The sequence below is a fragment of the Dermacentor albipictus genome, chromosome 1 (genome assembly GCF_038994185.2).
Source record: "Dermacentor albipictus isolate Rhodes 1998 colony chromosome 1, USDA_Dalb.pri_finalv2, whole genome shotgun sequence".
Classification (NCBI taxonomy): domain Eukaryota; kingdom Metazoa; phylum Arthropoda; class Arachnida; order Ixodida; family Ixodidae; genus Dermacentor; species Dermacentor albipictus.
Window position 1 is genome coordinate 522603636 of NC_091821.1, and position 21449 is coordinate 522625084.

The 21449-nt window shown below is 46.3% G+C and overlaps 1 protein-coding gene across 2 annotated transcripts in view; it reads right to left on the reverse strand.

Annotated features, from left to right (window-relative positions):
• The window catches only part of LOC135908148 (uncharacterized), a 453412-nt gene that overhangs the window by 412261 nt on the left and 19702 nt on the right, over nt 1-21449 (reverse strand). For both annotated transcript variants that reach the window (XM_070532647.1, XM_065439905.2), the window contains exon 3: nt 14854-14954. In XM_070532647.1, the coding sequence (XP_070388748.1) occupies nt 14854-14954 (101 nt within the window). The remainder of the gene's footprint in view (nt 1-14853; nt 14955-21449) is intronic.

Below are 21449 nucleotides of genomic sequence, written 5' to 3' on the forward strand. Positions count from 1 at the left end.
CGATGTCCTTGCCCTATTTCATGACCTAGATAAGCTACCTCCGCACGCCCTAATCGACATTTGGGAGCCTTAACAGTTAAGGTGGCCTCTCGTAGACGACACAGCACGGTTCGCAGGTGTTGCATATGGTCCGCTCATGATGAAGAAAAAATTTCTATGTTTATTTATTTATTTCATAATACTGTGAGCTTTTCTCAAGTTCTGACAGGAGTGGAATGTACAATAGATGGTACAACAGGTTTGGTGTTCAGGAACATGAATGAAAAGATACATACCTTTTATAAATAATCGAATCAAAAAGTGTGCAGAGCTGTAGTATCATACAATTCATGACTCATAATCAAGAAGGCTGTGACTACAACACATTTACGAAAGCATCTTCAAAGAAAGATTCAACGTTCGCAACAAAAACATCAATTGACACATCATTCACAATATGGCGGGGCGGGCTATTCCATAGTTCTATGAATCGAGGAAAAAAAACTTGAATAAATTACATCTAGCAGCAAATGGCCGTATGCACAAGTCGTGATTGATTCTTTTGGAGCGGTGGTGAGGCGGCTTTAGGTACACGTCTTTAGTTATGTTGATGCAATCATGATATAACAGGAAAAGAAATTTCATACATGCAGTTAGTCGTCGTCATTCTAACGTCGAGATGCTAGCCCTTTTACGCAGAAGTGTCACGCTATCGTAGCGGCAGTAACGGGAATAAATAAAACGGAGTGCTAGGCTTTGAATTCTTTCAAGTTTAGTTTTCAGGTAAGACTGATGGGGGTTCCAAACTATGGCGCTGTACTCCAGGATGGGTCTTACTAGAGTCATATAGGTGTTTAGTTTTACATGCGCAGGTGCAGCTGACAATTTTGGTCGGATGAATCCAAGTTGTCGGTGTGCTTTTGTACATATGTTATCTACGTGGGATTCCCAACACAATTTTTCAGTAAACGTTACCCCCAAGTACTTTACTTCATTATTACGCGTCACAGCAGATCCTGATAAAGGGTAAGTAAAATAGATGGGAGTTTTTTTGCTTGTTATCGTGACAGAGGACGTTTTGCTTACATTTATTTTCATATCCCAAGTTTTACACCAAGAATCAATGTTAGTTAGGGTTAAGTGCAGATTATTTTGGTCATCTTGTGAACAAACCGTAGTGTACACAACACAGTCGTCTGCAAATAATCTGAGTACAACATCTGGAGTGACGCAGGAAAAAAATGTCATTTATATAGATTTAAAAACGTGTAGGTCCTAATACTGATCCCTGTGGAACACCAGAGCAAACGTCTAGGCTAATGGATTTGGCATTTTTTATTTCGACGTATTCAGTACGGCCTGAGAGGTAAGCTGTAATCCAGGAAACTATGTTTCAATTAATACCAATCATTTTAAGCTTCTCAATTAATTTACAATGTGGGACAGAATCAAAAGCCTTTGTAAAGTCAACGAACACTGCATCCACTTGCAAACCAGAGTTAATAGCAGCCGCGAAGTCATGTGTAATTTCAAGTAATTGCGTAACTGTTGATAGTCCCTTCCTAAAGCCGTGCTAGTTTACATTTAAAAGCTTGTTGCTTTGCAAGTAAGTTATGACTGCTTTGTTAATTACATCCTCCATTACATGTTAATTACGTGCTCCACAAAATATGCTTTGGGACATGCACATAGAATCGGTATTGGGCAAATTATCTCGTGTAGTTGGCATGATGGTGCGGCTGAGACCTCTTTTACCTATTTTTTTCTACGCTTTATAATTGTCTGCTCGTGTGGGGTACCACATCACATACGAATCTAGAAAAGATACATATACTTCAGAAAAACTTTTTGCGAATACTATTTAACCTGCCTTACAATGCCCACACATCAGACTTATTTCAGATAGCAAATGGAATACCCGTTTTTAACCTTTATAATTACAAGTTAAGTCAAGCTGTCAAACGGGAGGTAAAATAGAACTTAAAGTTTCTTCATGAGTTATCTAATCTCACCAGGAACACACATTCTTACACCACTAGGTGTACGGAACAGTGGAAGGTGGTCACTCCGCGTGCCAATTATTCTACACAAAAGATAGCATACGCACTACCAACACTTTTAAATTTGTTTCTGAAATTAGGTCTTGACATTTATATAACTGGTGTACGAGCTTTACGTGACCATTTTATCACTCAATCTTTCTTAAATAATTGAAGAGCGTTTTTCAGATAAGTTGTGTTTTTGCGTTTATATTGGTGCATATTTCACATATAGTCAATTGCTATGTATATTTATGTCTCCTGTTCAATCAATGTTTGCCTTGTAAAGGAGGCTGCGGGCTCTAGTCAAGTCGCTTGCCCAAAGCGACTTTTACCCGCAGTCTCCTCCATCACTGATGGAAATAAAAGAAGTTATTAGTATTATTATTAATTTGCAGCAAGAGCTAGTTAGTGATTTAGGCCTGTACATGCTTACCAAGAGCCTATTCTCATTTTTTTGAACACCGGGACCACTTTCGCACAAAGGCAGTCGGCGGGTACGGATGCTGTTGCCATGGATAAGGAACAAATTTTTTGAAGAAGGGGAGACAGTTGTTGCTCTTATCGCTTTAGAAAAGCATTGGGTAATCCGTTGGGCCCAGGCGATTTCTTTTCATCAAGCGGTAGCAGTAAGTTGAGAATGCCGCATTCTTTTATGACAAGGTCAGGCATGCGGGAGTGGTATTCCGCTTGATTCAACTCTGAGGTAGAAGCACGGGTGAACACAGACTGGAAATAGTGATTAAAGGCGTTCGCGATACAATTTGCGTTATCCGTAATGGCTCCATCCGTTTCCATTTGGTCGATAGACGCCCCCGGTTTTGCCAGGTAACTCCAGAACTTTCTTGGCTCGTGCGTCATAAAATTGGTCAGCGTATTTGTGAAGAAATCGCTTCTTGCTGAAGAAATTACTGCTCTGAGCATTTGCGAAAGTTCATTTATACCATCGACGTTGGTTTTCTTTTTACGCATTCTTTGTAACTTTCTTTTGAGGTCTTCGCCATACGGAAGTGCAAAGTCCTCCATTCCTTGTAGAACCTGGTCTATTAAGCTAGAGAAGCAATATGGGGCATTATTCAATCCAAAGCTCAGGACTTGCAGCCTAAAAGTTCCCATCGGGGAAATAAACGCCGCAAGCCTGCTTGCCCTGTTCAGTACTCCGAAAGGGCCTTTGATATGAATCTTGGCCACAGGGAGACAAACACTGGAGGTTTCCACGCCTTGCCTTATCCAAGTACACTCTCCCATGAACTGGCCTTCCTCTACGTACGAAGGATGCACCACGTCCATTGTGGCTGCCGAGTCGCGAAGCACTCTACACGGTTTGCCGTTTACCACGAGGTCTCGAATGTACGGTTCTGGCACTGTCAGATTTTCCTCGTTTCTAGTTAGTGACATATGCAGTCATTAATTCAGACACCTTCCTTCCGAACATTGTCACCAGGACGAAGAGGCTGCGATCTCGTAGTTGTCGTCCAATTTGGGGTCTCCAGAGTTGCTTATCCCAATCGCTGCCAGCCAGTTTGTTGCGTATTCCAGGGTAGCGTATCGTACTGCTGGCGAGTTCTAGCGACGCCTGTTTATTGAAGCTTGACCGACGTTACTACTGGGCAGTGTGGCGTTGTCGGTCGGCTGCAGGAATCCGGTAGACCATCGCGACCAGGCAAGGACGAGACGATTTCTAGTGGGAAACTTGCACGGTTCATTCAAAGGCCGGCGAAAGATGATGAAATAGAATGGAGGTATGAAAGTACATTTCGGAACCACTTAAATAGGCTCTCTAAAATCGTGGGAGGGATCTTGCTCTCATCGTCACCACGTGACAGGCCCAGAGTCTCGTTTGTCGATCGGCGTCCCGCCTCCGCCTCAAGGTGCAGCGTTGGCATAGAGATAGAACAACCGCCTCGCATGCAAGAGGCCCATCGTTCGAATCCCAGTGCGGCACAATTTTCCACCGGATTAAAAAAAATCCGCGTGTTGATAAAATTGCATAAACAGGCCTGGAGTGTGGCATGATCCCGGTGACCAGAACCGGTAACGCACTCCCTCACCAGAGCAGGATTGGTCACCCTGGTGCAGTACTTGGCCACAGCCTCCTATATGAACGCAACAATAAAGCCCCGGCCCTCAGTCCCCAGCAGCTACGAAGCAACTGACCATGGTGGCGGTCAGACCTGTGACGCTGCAGAGGGTGCTAAGAACCTTTGGCTCCAGATAGGCCGCCATTGAAATAAGAACCCGGCAACGTTTAACGCTAGAACGTTATCTAGTGAGGCGAGTCTAGCAGTGCTATTGGAGGAATTAGAGGGCAGTAAATGGGATATAATAGGGCTCAGTGAAGTTAGGAGGCGAAAAAAAGCACATACAGTGCTAAACAGCGGGCACGTCCTGTACTACCGGGGCTTAGCGGAGAGACGAGAACTAGGAGTCGGATTCCTGATTAAAAAGAATATAGCTGGTAACATACAGGAATTCTATAGCATTAATGAGAGGGTGGCAGGTCTTGTTGCGAAACTTAATAAGAGCTACAAAATGAAGATTGTACAGGCCTACGCCCCTACATCCAGTCATGATGACCAGGAAGTCGAAGGCTTCTATGAAGACGTGGAATCGGCGATAGGTAGAGTGAAAACAAAATACACTATACTGATGGGCGACTTTAATGCCAAGGTAGGCAAGAAGCAGGCTGGAGACAAGGCAGTGAGGAATATGTCATAGGCACAAGGAATAGCAGAATAGAGTTATTAGTAGAGTTTGCGGAACAGAATAGTATGCGGATAATGAATACCTTCTTCCGCAAGCGGGATAGCCGAAAGTGAACGTGGAGGAGCCCGAACTGCGAGACTAGAAATGAAATAGACTTCATACTCTGCGCTATCCCTGGCATCGTACAAGATGTGGACGTGCTCAGAAAGGTGCACTGCAGTGACCATAGTATGGTAAGAATTCGAATTAGCCTAGACCTGGGGAGGGACCCGAAGAAACTGGTACATAAGAAGCCGATCAATGAGTTAGCTGTAAGAGGGAAAAATAAAGGAATTCCAGATCAAGCCACAGAACAGGTATTCGGCTTTAACTCAGGAAGAAGACCTCAGTATTGAAGCAATGAACGACAATCTTGTCGGCATCGTTAAGGAGTGTGCAATAGAAGTCGGTCGCAACTCCGTTAGACAGCATACCAGTAAGCTATCGCTGGAGACGACAGATCTGATGTATGAAAGCCAATGTATGAAAGCATCTAACCCTACAGCTAGAATAGAACTGGCAGAACTTTCGAAGTTAATCAGCAAGGGTGAGACAGGTGACATAAGGAAGTATAATATGGATGGAATTGAACATGCTCTCAGGAAAGGAGGAATCCTAAAAGCAGTGAAGAAGAAACTAGGAATTGGCAAGAATCAGATGCATGCGCTAAGAGACAAAGCCAGCAATATCATTACTAATATGGATGAGATAGTTCAAGTGGCTGAGAAGTTCTATAGAGATTTATACAGTGCCAGTGGCACCCACGACGATAATGGAAGAGTGAATAGTCTAGAGGAATTCGAAATCTTACAGGTAATGCCGGAAGAAGTAAAGAAAGCCTTGGGAGCTATGCAAAGGGCGAAGGCAGCTGGGGAAGATTGGGTAACAGCGGATTTATTGAAAGATTGGGGGCAGATTCTTCTAGAGATACCAAGCCGCTGCTAGAAAAAGGTGTCCCGCCTCTGGTTATAGCAAGCCGCTGCAAAGAAAAGGACGTCCCGCCTCCGGTTATGCCAATCCTGCTGCAAGCAAAAGGGTGTCCCGCCTCCGGTTATACCAAGTCACAGATCCGGGAATCGTAGACGCTTGTCCTTCTGTTTTACGCGTTGCTGGTTCATGGAACTTCCCCTGTAGATCTTGGCAGTTCGAGGAAAGGGCCCCTCTAAAGTGGCACACACACACAAAAGGGCCTGTAAACAATGCGGGGCATCCGCCAGACCGGCATAGAAGGATCGAGATTTGGGCGAGGTGGTACTGGTTGAACATCTTGAAAGGGCCTTCAAGATGTTCAGACCGGCATACACTCGAACCAACCATGGCGAATTAGGAAGTCACACTTCATTTCGATGAGGCATGGTGGGCGAGAGTCCTTTCTGCACAAGGTGTTGGACGCCAACCGTAACTTCCCTCAGCCACCTGAAGTCAACTACACCACTACTTAAAAGGAAGCTCTTGCTGACCTTAAAGCAATTCAGTACTTCCGTACGTACGTAGAAGGTGCGAAGTTTATTTGTTAACCAATTACCAGAGCCTCACTCATCTCTTGAATATGACCCAACCTATTGGACGTATCGCCAGATGGGTGAAATACTTGCAACAGTTCGATATCACCATCTCCCACAGACCTGGACCCCCTTTGACTGATGCAGATGCATTGTCTAGATTGATGATAAAGGCCAACAAAGAACAGTCGGAAGAAGTCAATGAAGTAAAATCGTGGGAAGGCACTGAACAATTGATTTTTCTGGAATGTTGCTATCAAGTCCCGCCAATGCTGGTTTCCAGGGTGCTTTATTTGTACCACGATAGCCCAGAAACTGGAGGGCACGACGGATTTGGGCGCACCGACAACAAGCTAGTCAAGAGATACACGTGTCCTCACATGAAAGAAGACGTGAATCAATACGTTCCTTCATGCGACATTTGTCAAGACAGGAAAGTGAAAAATAAGCAACCTGCGGACGCCATGAAAATATCTTCGCACTCGAACGCACCTTTTGAAATTATACGCCTGGATATTGCCAAGCTAAATATGAAACGAGAGAGAGTCCGAAAAACGCACGTTTTTCTTCTGGCCATAGATGAATGCACTAGGATGATCTCACGGCACGGGCAGGAAAAGGAGATGCGAATAATGTCACCATCCTCCTCCAACGGGATATGTTTAGGACAAACAGGACGATCACACCTGACAACGGTCCAGCGTTCAAGATTGAAAAACTAGCAAGATGGGCTCGAGACCACAATACATTGTCACGTGGTAGTGACGGTGAAGAAAGAACACAGTAGCAGTACTGTGAAAGACAAAACTAGCTTTTATTGGGCGAACCTGTGCCCACAAAACAGGCTACACTTAAAGCACAACGATAGCGGCGAACACAGTCGGCGATCGTCGAAAATCTGATCAGCGGGTCAAGCGCGTCGGCTTTTATAGAGCACTCGTCGAATGTTCCAGACTAATCGTTCGGACCCGCGTGCCTTCCACAAAGTTCTACACCATTCGCGTTACGCGATGAAATCAGATAACACAAGTATAGTGAACTAGAACACTTTCTAGTGGCGCGACCGCCTCCCCTGGAGAGGGCCTGAAACGGAAGAAAGGTGCGGCGGCGCTGTAGTCGACCGCACTTGAAAGCGCGGCAGCTTTCGGGCCGTCGGCTGCTAGGACAACCGCTTTGTCCATCGTTTTGGGCGGCTTAAGTTTGTCACCACGAAGTAATGCAAGCCTAGCAAAGGACAAAATATTTCGCTTCCGATTTCTGCTCTTTGCAGCTTCGTTATGAATGTGGAAAGGTTCAAATAGTGTCGCCTGCGCGCGTTGTAGTTGTGGAATCGTCTGGCCGGAGACATAGCCGCAATGCTTCACATCTCGTGATGGTATTCGTTGCTCTTTGCCATGGCTTACTATCGCACTTTTTTTTCCGTGAACGAGCAAAACATAAAGGAATATTTGCAAACGCTTACCGTGATTTTCGCGAGTGGCTGAGCTGGATAGCGGGCTGCAATATATACACTTCGTATGATACATCTCTTCCCACTGACGGTGCACTTCCCACAAATTAGGTGCCTTAATTAAGCTTGTCTCGTCGCTTTCAAGATCCTTTAATGACGATATAAAAAAATTTCTGTGTATGCTCAACATGAAATCGCCTACCCCGAGATAGGAACGCATAAAGAAGGAAGTTTGCCAAGATAAAATGCAATGACGCTTAACATTGTTTCCTTAATATGCTTTGTCGCGACGTTAGAGGCTTCAAAAGAGTACGCATTTGGGCTGGTTGGTTCATGATTACGATCACTTTGGTTGTTAGTCAGCGCTGTTGTCTGTGTCCCTTCGCTCGTCCCGTCGTTTAGCGCTGTTTTTATTGCTCGTAGTTAGAGGCTTGTTCTTGGCGGCTCATATTAGCTCCTGTCCGTGTATCAAACTTCAGAAATCGCTGCGGAATTTACACTGAGTGACGCCGATGTTCTAATTTTTCTTTTTACGCCGGATTTGGAACGTAGCGCATTGGCATATACTGCGTTGTATTGGATGGATGTTCTAGGTTTCTTGGCGACATTTCATTATTTTTTATTACCATTCAATACCCTCGTTCTTAGATTTTTTCATCTCAAGGAATTTTCAATGGATTTACCACTGCTATCTTGGTATGCACAGATGGCTGGCAGAGTTACGAAGAATAAACAACCAAGTTGTCGTGTAGCACACCAGTGCACATTTATTTGCACATCATCGCTTTTCAGTTCACTACTGTCGAACGGCTTGGTATCATTACCCTCACAAGCGACTAAGCTTCAAGTGTTGGTGCGACTTTCTGCGCGCTGCATCACGAGACTTGTTTAATCCTTTGATGTAAAAGTGCATCCTGGTTACTACATAAAATCCAATCATGTTAGCTGTTAGCAACATCTTCAGCTTGCTGGATCGACACAATATGTGTTTCTTCTATTAGCTTGCCCAAAAGATGTACCTTGCACTTCACGATTCCTTCGATTCCAGTGTTGAAAAACACTGTTCTCGCAACTGTAAGTTCACTCGTGGGCGCATTCAGTGCACAACACACGTAGCACACACCAGTAAAATCCAGGAACTCGTGCAGCGCCCACGATTTTCTTGGAAGTGCGAGTCCCCGGAGGTCGGCAACGCTAACAATGTCTCCCTCGGCAATATCCGCGCAGTCTTCGCTGCTCACTGCAGCCTCCGCACCATGATCGCCCTCTTGATGACACTGGTCAGCGCGGCGGGCTTTACTGCTGGTATCACATGGCATCTGTAGCTGCCGTCTTTTCCTCTGAGGCCTCGGAGTCGGAGTGGACTTGCTCAAATAGGCGGGTAAGTTGGGCAGAAGGGTCGGGACTGCGTCAGGAGCAAGTGTTGGAGTCCCCCTCGGAATTCTAACTTCAGTTCCATTTATCACGTGTACATAATGCCTCAAAAAAAAAATGGGGCTCGAAGTGCAGTTCACAAACTGCACAATCAGGGTCCAGCGGCTTGTCAAGCCTGTGGAGATTTCGCTGTCAAACAAGCCTTTGTTGTTCATCTTACGGAGCCTTAAAAAGTGATAACTTACGGTCCTGAGCTGTTCTTGCGTAGCCAGTTGCGCAGCCTGGCGCGTAACAGTGGTTTAACCTCCGCTTGGGCGGCATCATAAACACTGACGCCGGAAAAGGCACGAAAGAAACAACGCTCCGCGACAAGAACAACGACAAACCACGCGCAGAAGCAGAAGTGGCGCACACTTGCTTCAAGTGCGAACGACGACAGCGCCACCGCTACTTTCTTCCAAAGCAGGTACGCGACGCCCAACAGGAGGCGCCTCCGCTCGAGCCACTGTAATTATTCTAGTACACTGTAACACAAGGGTCGGCGACAACAGACAGCCGGGTAGAAGCATCGATAACTTTCCAGAAACATCGGATACATTCAGGCGCATCCCTCGCTGTGCGATTACAGTTGTTAAGCGGCGAAACGTGGTCGCCCGATAAAGATAAGTACACGTGTCAATATCAATCAAATTCTGTGCGCCATACCATCCCGCGGAAAATGGGCTTGTAGAGTGTGCTATACAAGATGTGAAACAATACTGCAGGATGTACAATAATTCCCCTAGTGGATGGAAATGCTCTTTAGACATCACAATCGCTCCTACACCACTGGCATGCAATGCAGCACGCAGTCCGCTCCTTCAGGAAAAACCCCTATTCTTCAGGCGGACCATGAACTGGCGCTCTCAGAAAATCTCAAAATCGTCGAGGAGAGGAAACAAAAATCGCAGGAGTAGAGATACTGTAAACGAATAAAAACAATTTGGCAAGAGACATTGCTCAGATATCCCAGACATTCAAGTCACCTACCTCATTCTAGTTAGGAAAGGAGTAAGCGAATCCAGTGCCAAATTTTATGGTCCTCACTCTGTGACAAAAACAGCCACTCGGAAAGGAATATTGAAGACTGTGTGGTACATTGGTGAACGAGGCTCAGTTAAATATGCTTAGAGTGGAAACGTTTTCAAATATTACCACAGGAGGGGTTAGCAAAAGAAACCTGGAAGGGTGAAGCGGTATGAGCCTTCGAATAGAAGGTGAAAAAGCGCGGGAACCTGGATCCCCGAGAAGAGAAGAATGAAGTGAGAAAAAAAGGTAGACGAGATGAAAGCCAGCTCCACAGCAATGTTTGATGTCTATTGTGTCCTTTAACTAGGAACGCTACAAATGTCGGAATTAATAAGGACGCTTACCTAACGAAACCGTTGTATGTTTCCAAGAGTAGCAATCATACTATTAAAATATGGGAATACCGGCTCAGGACGTGCCTATTTGCTAGTTGCTTTTTCTAAAGTGCATAGAGCAATGGTAGGAGCGGTCTAAAAAGCAAGTACGTTGCCAAAATGAAGAGCTGTTCATATTGATGCTGTAACCGCCCCTGCTGTAACGCCCAAGAGAATGCGAGGCCATTCTTGAATGAAAAAAAAATGAGCCAGAACCCAAATGAGGCCGAAAAAATAGGCACATTCCTCCACCACCACCCCTAACGATGTACTCATAAACAGTAACCTCCAAGGCGCCCGCGAGTAGCGCAGCCCACACACAAGATGCGTCGCACACAGCGCAAACCCAGTGCTTTCAAGCAGCTATGACAAGCAAAGCGGGAATGCTCCCGTCACGCATGAATGCACATTGTAAATTTCTACGAGAGGACATTCGAACGGTGCAGCAGGATGTAGAAGTCCTAAAGCTGTACGCATCCTGGAACTGGAAGTAGAGCACCACGCCATCCGCCTTGAACGCATTGGAGTCGCAAACCCACGGAGCAGTCGCGGACCAACCCAAACATACTAGAAAACGCGGTAGACAGCAAGGATGCAACTGACCAACATGCCGACTCGACCAAAGGGTGGGTTGAACGCCACAATGGTTCTCCAGTGGAACTGCAGAGGTATGAAAGACAGGTAGGGAGCCTTACAAGAATACATATCGTCTCTTGACCCTCACCCAGAACTAATTGCTTGATAAGAAACAAATAGCAACCCTCGTTTGCCAGGATTCGTTACATCTGCCATCCCAACAGAAGAATGCACAGTCATTCCTGTCAAAGGCTGCTCTTCGGTGGTCAACCACCTCATGCCGCAGAAAGACTACGAGTACACGCTAGAGAAAATTCTATCATCCTCAACCAAAAGAAAACAAAATAATTCATACTCAACATGTACTGCCAATCATCACGCTAGCAACTGGCAATACGAGAAGTTATCTAGCAAGCCTTGTCAATGGGAAGTGATTCATCCCTGCTAATAGCGGTGGGCTTTAACATCCCATATCAATTATGCGAATACACTTACAACTCCAAAAATGGAAAGGAATAGCAGAATCCATTCTATAAGACAACAAAATTGCTCAACAACCACCAAACAGATACCAGCGTTTCGAGGGGTCCCGACCTTACTCTACATTACCTGAACTAACATTAAACATTATCGGAAATAATACGCAGGACAACCCCGGATTTCACCATGACATATTCGATCCCTTGATCAAAAACCAGAGCCAGAACACACATACAAACTCAGTTATTTTCTTTCCAGCTCCACAGCAATAATTAGGGAGACACTAAAGGTAAATACTAAGTCAAGCTAAAGTGATAGATCAGTGCTCGAGAATTTCTGAGACTTCAAAATGATCACGAACAGAGCCTTAAGAATTAAGAAATTGAGGTAAATGCAGGAGATTGTAAGAAACTCCCCGGGACATTTAAGTGCTTGTGCGATGAGGAAAGCACTCCTCAGTTAATTTTTGTCACTAGTACTCAATCACTCGTTGCTAAAAACATCCTTGTATTGTCACATAAGATGAAATAACATGCTACTTGCCCAGTTCTATTTCATTTTTAGAAAAAAAAATTAACTCATTAATTTTACCCTTGTCAGCGACGCGGGTGGCCGAAAGGTTTCGTTTTCACTCGACTATGCGCCTCCTAAGCTTGCGCGTTTCAGTAGTTTCGTTATCGCGTAGTGCTGCGCTGGTTTTTCTGGTTCGAGAAACTCGCACAAACTGCAAGTAGCAGAAACTTCCACTTCCATGCGCTGTCGTGGGATGCCCGAATGGCCTGCGCCACTTGACCAAAAAGCAGCTGCATTGGCGAATCCACCGCTCTGTCTTGGCCGTATTCTTTCTCGCGGCGTTTTACCCACTGACGTCAGCGAAGTGTGGTGATGGTGTATTCAACGTCCCGATTTCCCTGGTTGACTGGCGGGATATTTGAATTTTGAAAAAAGATATTCGGACCCTGCAGACGCAACCTCCTCAAAAACTAACCCTTTTTTGCAAGAAATAAGCATTACGAGGTTTCTGCAATGATGTTTAAACAGTCCACGTCGGCTGCCTTTAGTGTCCCTTTGGTATCGGAGACGTCACCTCTAAACCCCCCATCCTTGGGTGCAAAGCCATTTCCCGAGCCTTAGTACTCTCCCCACGGCTATTTATCATAGCACCAATTGGTTTCCGGGAGTAGTTAGGAAGTATACTGAATTCAAGCCACATCCTGTGCACGGACAATGTGACCCTACCGACGGGCACTGACTCCCTCGAAGGCCTGCACGGCACGCTCCAGCTTGTTGCCGAAATGGCGAATCAATGCGCAAAGAGCTGCAGGCTGTCCTCCTCACCACAGAAGTCCAAGCTTCTCGCGGTGAGGAGGCGCCGTACCCACTAGGACGTTGTCGACATCAAGGTTATACTCGAGGGGCGCGACACGAAGTCAAGGACGTACATAGAGATCCTGGACCTAATCATCCAGATGGACAGCAAGAACAACGCAATGCAACAACTACCAAAACTCCCAATGAAGTCATGCATATGGTACACAAGGCCATGAAACGACACAGAGACATGAAAAAGTGCGACACGGTCAGGCTAGTCTAACCCTTGGTCCTTTCGCGCACAAACTACGCTGCTCCCTATGTAACAATGAGCAAAGTGGAGCAAGTTGCATGTGCTCTTATACGAGAGACTGAAACAAGCACTCTGATTACCTATATGCGCATTCAATAGAAACTGCTCTGTATGGGGCTACAACATACGGTGCCATAACTGACTGAGGCTCAGGTGTCAAAGCAAGGGCAATGTTTTCTCACACACAAACCGGTCCTAAAGGGCGGCCCAACGAGTGTCGCTGGAGATCGCGTATTCTTTTTGTTTTATATCTTTGAACACTGACGCCAGGCTTGACTGCGAGCTTATTCCTGCTTGGCGGTGTCACTCTTTTGCTGTTTAGCGGTGCTGTTCACTTTATCTGTTCCTGGTGATTACCCCGACGGTGCTCCAAGCTAGCTGTGCTCCCTGGAACATATTCGCCTGCCTTCCCTTGCCCTTACCTCCATTGCTTTTCTACCCACCCCACTTATGCCAGACGGTAACTAGTATACCATATAATCCTGATGTCGTAATCTCGTATGACGTCGTGCTTCCTCACACCGTCGTAATTATCATGAACTATGCGTCCTGTATTCAGCTTGTAAACTTTAGACCCTATGCGCAACTTCTCCCTTGCGTCATATTGCTTGCGCAAATCGCACCGGGGGCAGAGTACCACATTTCGGCTTGACATTGTGAGAGCTCCTGGTATGCGGCTCTTGTTTTGTTTCATTCTCTTTCAGACTTTAATTCGTTAATGAAAATGGCTGCTCTCACCTTCCGCCTCAGCATGCTCATTGAGCTACGGTGCCTCTTTGCCTCGTGTTGGAATAAATTCGCCCTTGGAGGTCGACCCCTATGGAAGATGGCAGTTGTTAAGCTCCGAAATAACACTGGCGATGCAAGCCCAAACCATCCGCGGCTCTAATGCATGTCGCCTACCTATATTGACTATCAAGAAGCTGATAAGATGATTTCTCTTAAGATGATTGAGCATTCTCGCCCCCAATGGTATCTTTGTTGTTGTCAGCAGAAAAAAAAACAACAACCGTTGGAAATTTCCAGCAATAATTGACCCCTCAACAAATTTACAAATTTACGCGATTGCCTCCCGTCAATTTGAGTATTAGTTTATATCGAACACAGTGAAAGTCCCTTCACGAAACCGTACTCTCCTATGAAAGAACAGCCGATTTTGTTCGAAAACAAAAAAGAGCCACTTCGGTTAACTCTCGCTGTCCGCCAACCGCGCTATCTCATGCCTGCAATGATTACTAAAAGCTTCAAAGACAAGACATTCAGCAAATGGTGCGACTTATGCATTAGGCGGGAACATACTTTAGTTATAGTGTTAATGAACGATCCTTGCAAATTCCCTATTTGCATCGTGTCGTGTCACGACCGTACATTCAGATCGCGAGGTAACTAAACCAGAGGCAAAAAGTGCCCACAGATATAGCTGAGCTTCAATGCACAAAAAGACAAAAAAGTAGAGCTTTACTTTCTGTAATACTTCTTGCTACCAATGCTTCATTGTTCGGGAAAAAGTGAGATATGATTTAGAGTGACGTACGCAATACGAAAAGTTTTTAAGCTGATGGGCATTTGATGATCATATAATTTGTTGCTAACGTGAGTATTGGCCCAGAGCACAAAAGACGCTGTTTGGAATCCTACTCACCTGTCGACTGGCGTGGCGGGTTTCTCCTGAGACAGAAGGGATGCTGCCCTTCGTCGCCGCCGTGCGCGGTGGACAGTCACTATGTGCACCGGGGTGGGAACCTGCGGGTAACCAAATGAGAGTGGCAAGCCATTCTGTGGCATGGCTGCGGCATTTCTCGTCATGAGCAGAAGTTGTAGCTGGGTGAGTTGGTTGGGATGTAATGAATACATTGTTGCACTACCAGGAAAATAAAGGCTTAGAAGGGCAACAAAGAAAAGATATGTCGAGTACTGGACCTCTCCGCATATCGTTTCTTGCTTGCCCTCCTAAGTCCTTATTTTCCTGTTAGCGCAAAAATGTATTCTTAATCCTGCTGGTAATGGCACCTCGTGGCCTCGACCTACACTGAACTGGCAAATTTTGCCGAAGATTGGGAGAAGTTTCGTACAGGACGTCACAAAACAACAGGGATTCATGCGCATTTCTTACAAACGTCCACAAACCATTCGCAATACAAGTTCCGTATTTGATATTTGTTCACAAACACCTATAGTTGACGTAATCTTTCTTACCTGAAATGGGTCAAGTATGTTGCACGTACCCAGTCAACGGCTTTGTGTCAAGTTTCCAGTTTTCGTCCTCAATCACCAGAGTCCTCACAATGACATACTGCGAATCTTGCTGGTTACGTACCCAGGTCAAGACACTTCTCTAGAACACTCTGCTGATGGTTAAGCCTGCTGTCAAACCAGTGGACGACCATTTGACTGAGCGGACACATATCGCAAAATTCGCGCCCAGCTGGTTTCTTACCCGTGCTATTGGTAATGCGGCCAGCACATTTTTCTCAAATCCCTGAGTAGGTTTGTTGCCAGTGAGAGAGTAAAGATTGCTTAGCCACAAGCCATTCTCATTTGAAAGGCACCACATTCGCTTCAAAACCCGTGAACGAATACAGGGGCTTTTACTTACCCTACATGAGAACACACGTTCTACTGCGACCTGTATTACGACCTGTCACATCATTATCATCAGCCTGCTTACGCCCACTACATCGCAAAGGCCTCTCCCATAGTTCTCCAACAACACCGGTCATGTAATAATTGTGGCCATGCCGTCCCTGCAAGCTTCTTAATCTCATCCGCCCACCTAACTTTCGGCCGCCCCTTGCTACGCTTCCCTTCCCTTGGAATCCAGTCTGTAACCCATAACGACCATCGGTTATCTTCCCTCCTCATTACATGTCCTGCCCATGCCCATTTCTTTTTCTTCATTTCAAATAAGATGTCATTACCTCGCGTTTCTTCCCTCACCCAATCTTCTCTTTTCTTATCTCTTAACGTTACACCCATCATTCTTATTTCTGTAACTCATTGCGTCGTCCTCAATTTAACCAGAACCCTTCTTGTAACCCTCCACGTTTCTGCCCGTAGGTGAGTACTGGTAAGATACAGCTATTATACACTTTTCTCTGGAGGGAAAATGGCAACCTGTGGTTCATGATCTGAGAATGCCTGCCAAACGCACCCCAGCCCATTCTTCTTCTTCTGATTATTTCCGTCTCATGATCCGGATCCGCCGTCCCTACCTGCCTTAAATAGATGTATTCCCTTACCACTTCCAGTGCCTCGCTACCTATTGTAAATTGCTGTTCTCTTCCGAGACTCAAATGTTACTTTAGTTTTCTGCAAATTATTTTTAAGACCAACTCTTCTGCTTTGCTTCTCCAGGTCAGTGAGTATGCATTGCAATTGGTCCCCTGAGTTACTAAGCAAGGCGATATCATCAGCGAATCGCAAGTTACTAAGGTATTCTCCATTAACTTTTATCCCCAATTCTTCCCAATCCAGGTCTCTGAATACCTCCTGTGAACACGCTGTGAATAGCATTGGAGAGATCGTATCTCGCTGCCTGACGCCTTTCTTTATTGCGACTATGTTGCTTTCTTGCAGAAAGCAACGATCTGTATAGACGCTCTTAGACTCCATATTCGGCAGGGACACGAAATTTCCAGCTGGCTTTTGTACTGCGCTACGTCCAAAGCCGTTTCATTGTATTGCAGATCACGCTTAACGCATTCACTGCAATATTTGTTTTGCGGTCGCCGTATGCCTCGCCTCTCAGGGCATCACTACAATACTGCATTCGCTGGTTTTGAAACATATCTTTCCGTTGCTGCAATAGGTGTATAGACAACTCTTCAGGTCTGCATACAGTTGTCAGAACTTCCTCGTTTAAATACAAAAAAAAATCATCGAAGATTAAAATGCTCCCTAATGCGAAATTTGAGTGCAGCTGCATACGTGTTCTCATTCCTAATATATTGGTGACGCGGACAATGTACCTCGTGCGGTGCGTCACCAAAGCAGTAAATTGTGGCACCATTGCCTCGCTTATCGGGAAATCACGAGATGCGGCACGTGGATGACGCGTGGGCACGATTCACGGGAGGCGCCGCACAGGGACCTCAGCTCATGAAGCCTCTTGTTTCCTTACAAATGACGCGCGCGTCTGGCACCATCTTGTAGCCATTCTAGTCGCATTACCCATCTTCCACGGCGCTACATTTTTGTCTCATGTTTTCACCATACCCTCCTCCTCCGCTCTGTTCGCTATCGCCGTCTTTAATTTCCACTCCGATACGCGCTCGCTTTCATTCTTCATTTTGTTAGCACCGTTACGAGGGATAGCACTGAGGCTAGCTGCAGGAACGGGCAGTGAAGAGCTGCACTCTTAGAATGTACTTGTGCACCGATTCAGCCGCTGCCTTAGTAGAACATTTCTCCGTTTCCTATGCATAAAAGGGCTAAGTTCATTCCTGACCAAATACTCTATTTGGACTTTTTCTTCTTACAAAGCTTGTCGTTGAACGAGCTGCTGTCAAAACGCCAATGTATGGTGCGTGCGAGAAATAGACACGATCAAAAACACAGACTTGAAAATTTGGTGTTTGTTCGTATTCTTAATGACACCTTTTCTTTAACCTTACTATCAAAGAAAGTGAAAGTTCTGATCGCGCGAAGGAGATAGGCTACAGTTGGAATTACATGTCTTTCATTACTATCTTCACTTTCTTGAATACTATGAACGTGTAAATTAATGATCTCATACCAAGTTGGGGCATTTTCTTCCTTCAGTGGATAATTTTGCAGTTTCCTCCCCTTCACACATTGCTGCGGGCAAGGCGCGTGCGGCGCGCGCATGACACACAGGCCGCTTGTGACGTCTTTTTTGGGAAACATACAACGAACCTCTCGGTGTGCTGTACAGCAACAGCTAGAATACAAGAAAGGACGTTTCGGCTCCACTGACGAGGGTCTCGTTCACAATGAAATCAGCGACGTGCGGTACAATATGAAATGGCTTTAAAATATGACGGAAGCAGCGCATGTAGATGGGGAGAAGGGTTCCGTTATTCTGGTTGAGTGTGCTGTCTGTCATCTGGATTAGGAGGGATTCCAAGTGGTGATTCGGAGTCAAATTTCGTTCTTTTTCTTATATGTTAGCCTTATCCGAATCACTCCTGTGGCGCAAGTCACCTGCATGTTCTGCCAGGACGTTTGATACGACTTTCTTCTTTTAACGCGACAGCGTTAAGGAGCTCGTGTCGCAGAAAAGCCGGTGTCGTCGGCGTCGGTGTCGGTGTCGGCGTTGGCGGCGTTGACCATGAGCGGTAAATCACGGCAGGCGCTTCATAAATAAAAAGCAACTTCCAAGATTGGTCCGGTGGAAATCGAACCAGGGTCTCCGGAGTGTGAGACGGAGACGCTACCACTCAGCCACGAGTTCGATGCTTCCAAGCGGTGCAAACGCGCCTCTAGTGAATGCGGTGTTGCCTTCGAAACGAGCCGTGGAAAGTTATACTGCGGTGTATATCGGTAATTATGAACATGTAACGTACAGAAGTCACAATTACACGAGTTGCGAAGTGCGTTTCCGCTGCATTTCTTCTGCGCTTTCCGCACACGCAGAGGCATCTTGCGGCAAACACAGAAGACCCCCTCCTCTCAATGTACGGCGCTGCCCCGACAGGAGGCGCGCCGCGCGCGCATTGGGACCGCTGCCAGGCGCGTCGCGGGACTCCCTCTCCCCTGACGACGCTTCGCCGTGCTCCCGGTTTAGATTACTATCTATCTCTCTGCCCGTGCCGATCACGACGTTTGGCTGGCGTAGATCGTTTCCCCTCCGAGACACCGAGTTCTTTGGTTCGTTCCGTTCGCTCAGGCGCACGTTTCGTTGCCGCGCCGAACGCTGCGTTGCTCAACGCTCACCGCGTGATAGGTGGGCGCTAAGTCCGATGCGGGGCGCATCGTAAGTGATCGCTGTGCCGTAGCGCATTGTCTTATACCCCTTGGCGGGTCGACGGGAACGCTGTCGCGTCCCACTCTTGAAGGCGAAGCTTAAGCGTCCTCCAATTTTTTTCACATCGTTGACAAGCTGCTTCAACCGCTGTTCCAAATTGCCTGTCTAGCCGATATATACGCAGTCGCAGTGTTCACAAGGAATCCTGTAGACTATGCCAGTAAACTTTGTCTTCGGGGGCTTGTCTTTCACGTTTACCAGCCGATGGCGTAATATTTGTGACGGCACGTGCGCTACCTGGACGTCATAGCCGCGTACAACGCGGGCTAAGACCTCGCTCACACCGGGAACACATGGTACGGGGGCGCGTTTTCTTGGGAGCACACAGTCAGGCCTTGGTAAATGAGACAGATGGCATTCCACCGAGTTCATGAACGACCTCGCGTAGCCACATGCCGAGAAATTTCGGTGCACTTCCTGTAGGTCAGTAGCCCGGCTTTGTGGCGTTGTGCAGATACGCTTGGTTCTGCCCACAAGAGAAGCTACTACCAATCTCTTCTGGTTAATCGGGTGCAGTGAATTAAAACGCAGATACCTGCCTGTGTGTGTGATCTTTTGTACGCAGAAAATGCAAGGCTGCACCGGTCACATTTCACGAAGACGCCCAGAAACGGAAGCTCACGGCCTTTTTCTTCCTCGACTCTGAATTGGATAGACGCTTTCGTCGTCATCATCATCAGCCTGGTTACGCCTCCTGCGTGGCAAAAACCTCTCGCAGACTTCTCCAATTACCCCGGTCATGTACTAATTGTGGCCATGTTGTCCCTGCAAACTTCTTTATCTCATCTGCCCACCTTACTTTCGGCCGCCCCCTGCTACGCTTCCCTTCCCTTAGAATCCAGTCTGTAACCCTTAATGACCATCGGTTATCTTCTCTCCTCATTACATGTCCTACCCATGCCCATTTCTTTTTCTTGATTTCAACTAAGATGTCATTAACTCGCGTTTGTTCCCTCACCCGATCTACTCTTTTCTTATCCCTTAACGTTGCACCCATTATTCTTTATTCCATAGCTCCTTGCGTCGTTCTCAATTTAACTAGAACCCTTTTCGTAAGCCTCGAGGCTTCTGCCCCGTTCGGGAGTACTAGTAAGACACAGCTGTTATACACTTACAGTTATAGACGTTTTAATACTATTCAAATTCGATAAACATGAAGAAATTTCTTGTAACTGAATTATGCAGAAAGCATCGTCTACGTAACGTAGGAAGACTCGGGCGGCGAGTTGGAAGAGGCGAGTGCTCGATGCTCAAGCCATTTCATTATTAAATTTGCTGAAAGAAATGAAATGGCTCAAGCCATTCTATTTGATTTGTAGGCCCGAGGCACAAAGGGTTGTACTTCTCCCTTCTGTGCACTAACGGCTCAACGCCGGTGCTCTGCGGTTTGCCAAAAATACACAAACCTAATGTCCCGATGCGACCACTTGCTGATTTTACTCGATGTACAGTCCATAAACTGTTCAAATACTTTCCTAATATTCTTCCCATTCTCGTTAGTAGAGGCGCCACCCACGTTCGCCATTATGAAGACTTCATAAGCAAGATTCGTCATTTCACTCCCGGCGATCTATAAGCGCTTTTCTCGTTCGACGCCGTATCGCTTTTTACAAGCGTTCGTATTGGACTCGCCGCGTAAACTTCCAACACCACTCTGGCCTATGACCCTGCCCGACCAGAAAGGACACCCATCGGCAATCCTGACTTGAAGAGGCTGCTTCTGCTCTGCCTGGTAAGCACGTACTTCACTTTTGAAGGCACCTTCTACAGGCAAGTGCACGGGTAACTAATGGGTGCGTCTATTCCGATAACTGTTGCAAATTTAACAATGTAATGGCTTGAGCGTCGAGCAAATCGCCTCTTTCTACTCTCCGCCAAGAGTCTTCCTACGTTACGTAGACGGTATTTTCTGCGTAATTCAGCGAGAATAAATTTCTTCATTTTCCTCGCATTTGAATAGTGATAAAGCGTCTATCCATTTCACAGTCGACGAACAAAAAGACGGCGAGCTTCCTTTTCCGGACGTCCTCGTGAAACGTGACCGGCGCAGTCTGGCATTTTCCGTGTACAGAAAGAGCACAAACACAGGCACGTATCTGCATTTAAATTCAGTGCACCCGATGAACCCGAAGAGATCGGCAGTAGCCTCTCTTCTCGGCAGAACCAACCCTATCTGCGCAATGTCACAAAGCCGGGCTGCTGACCTACAAGAAGTGCACCGTAATCTCTCGGCATGTGGCTACCCGAGGTCA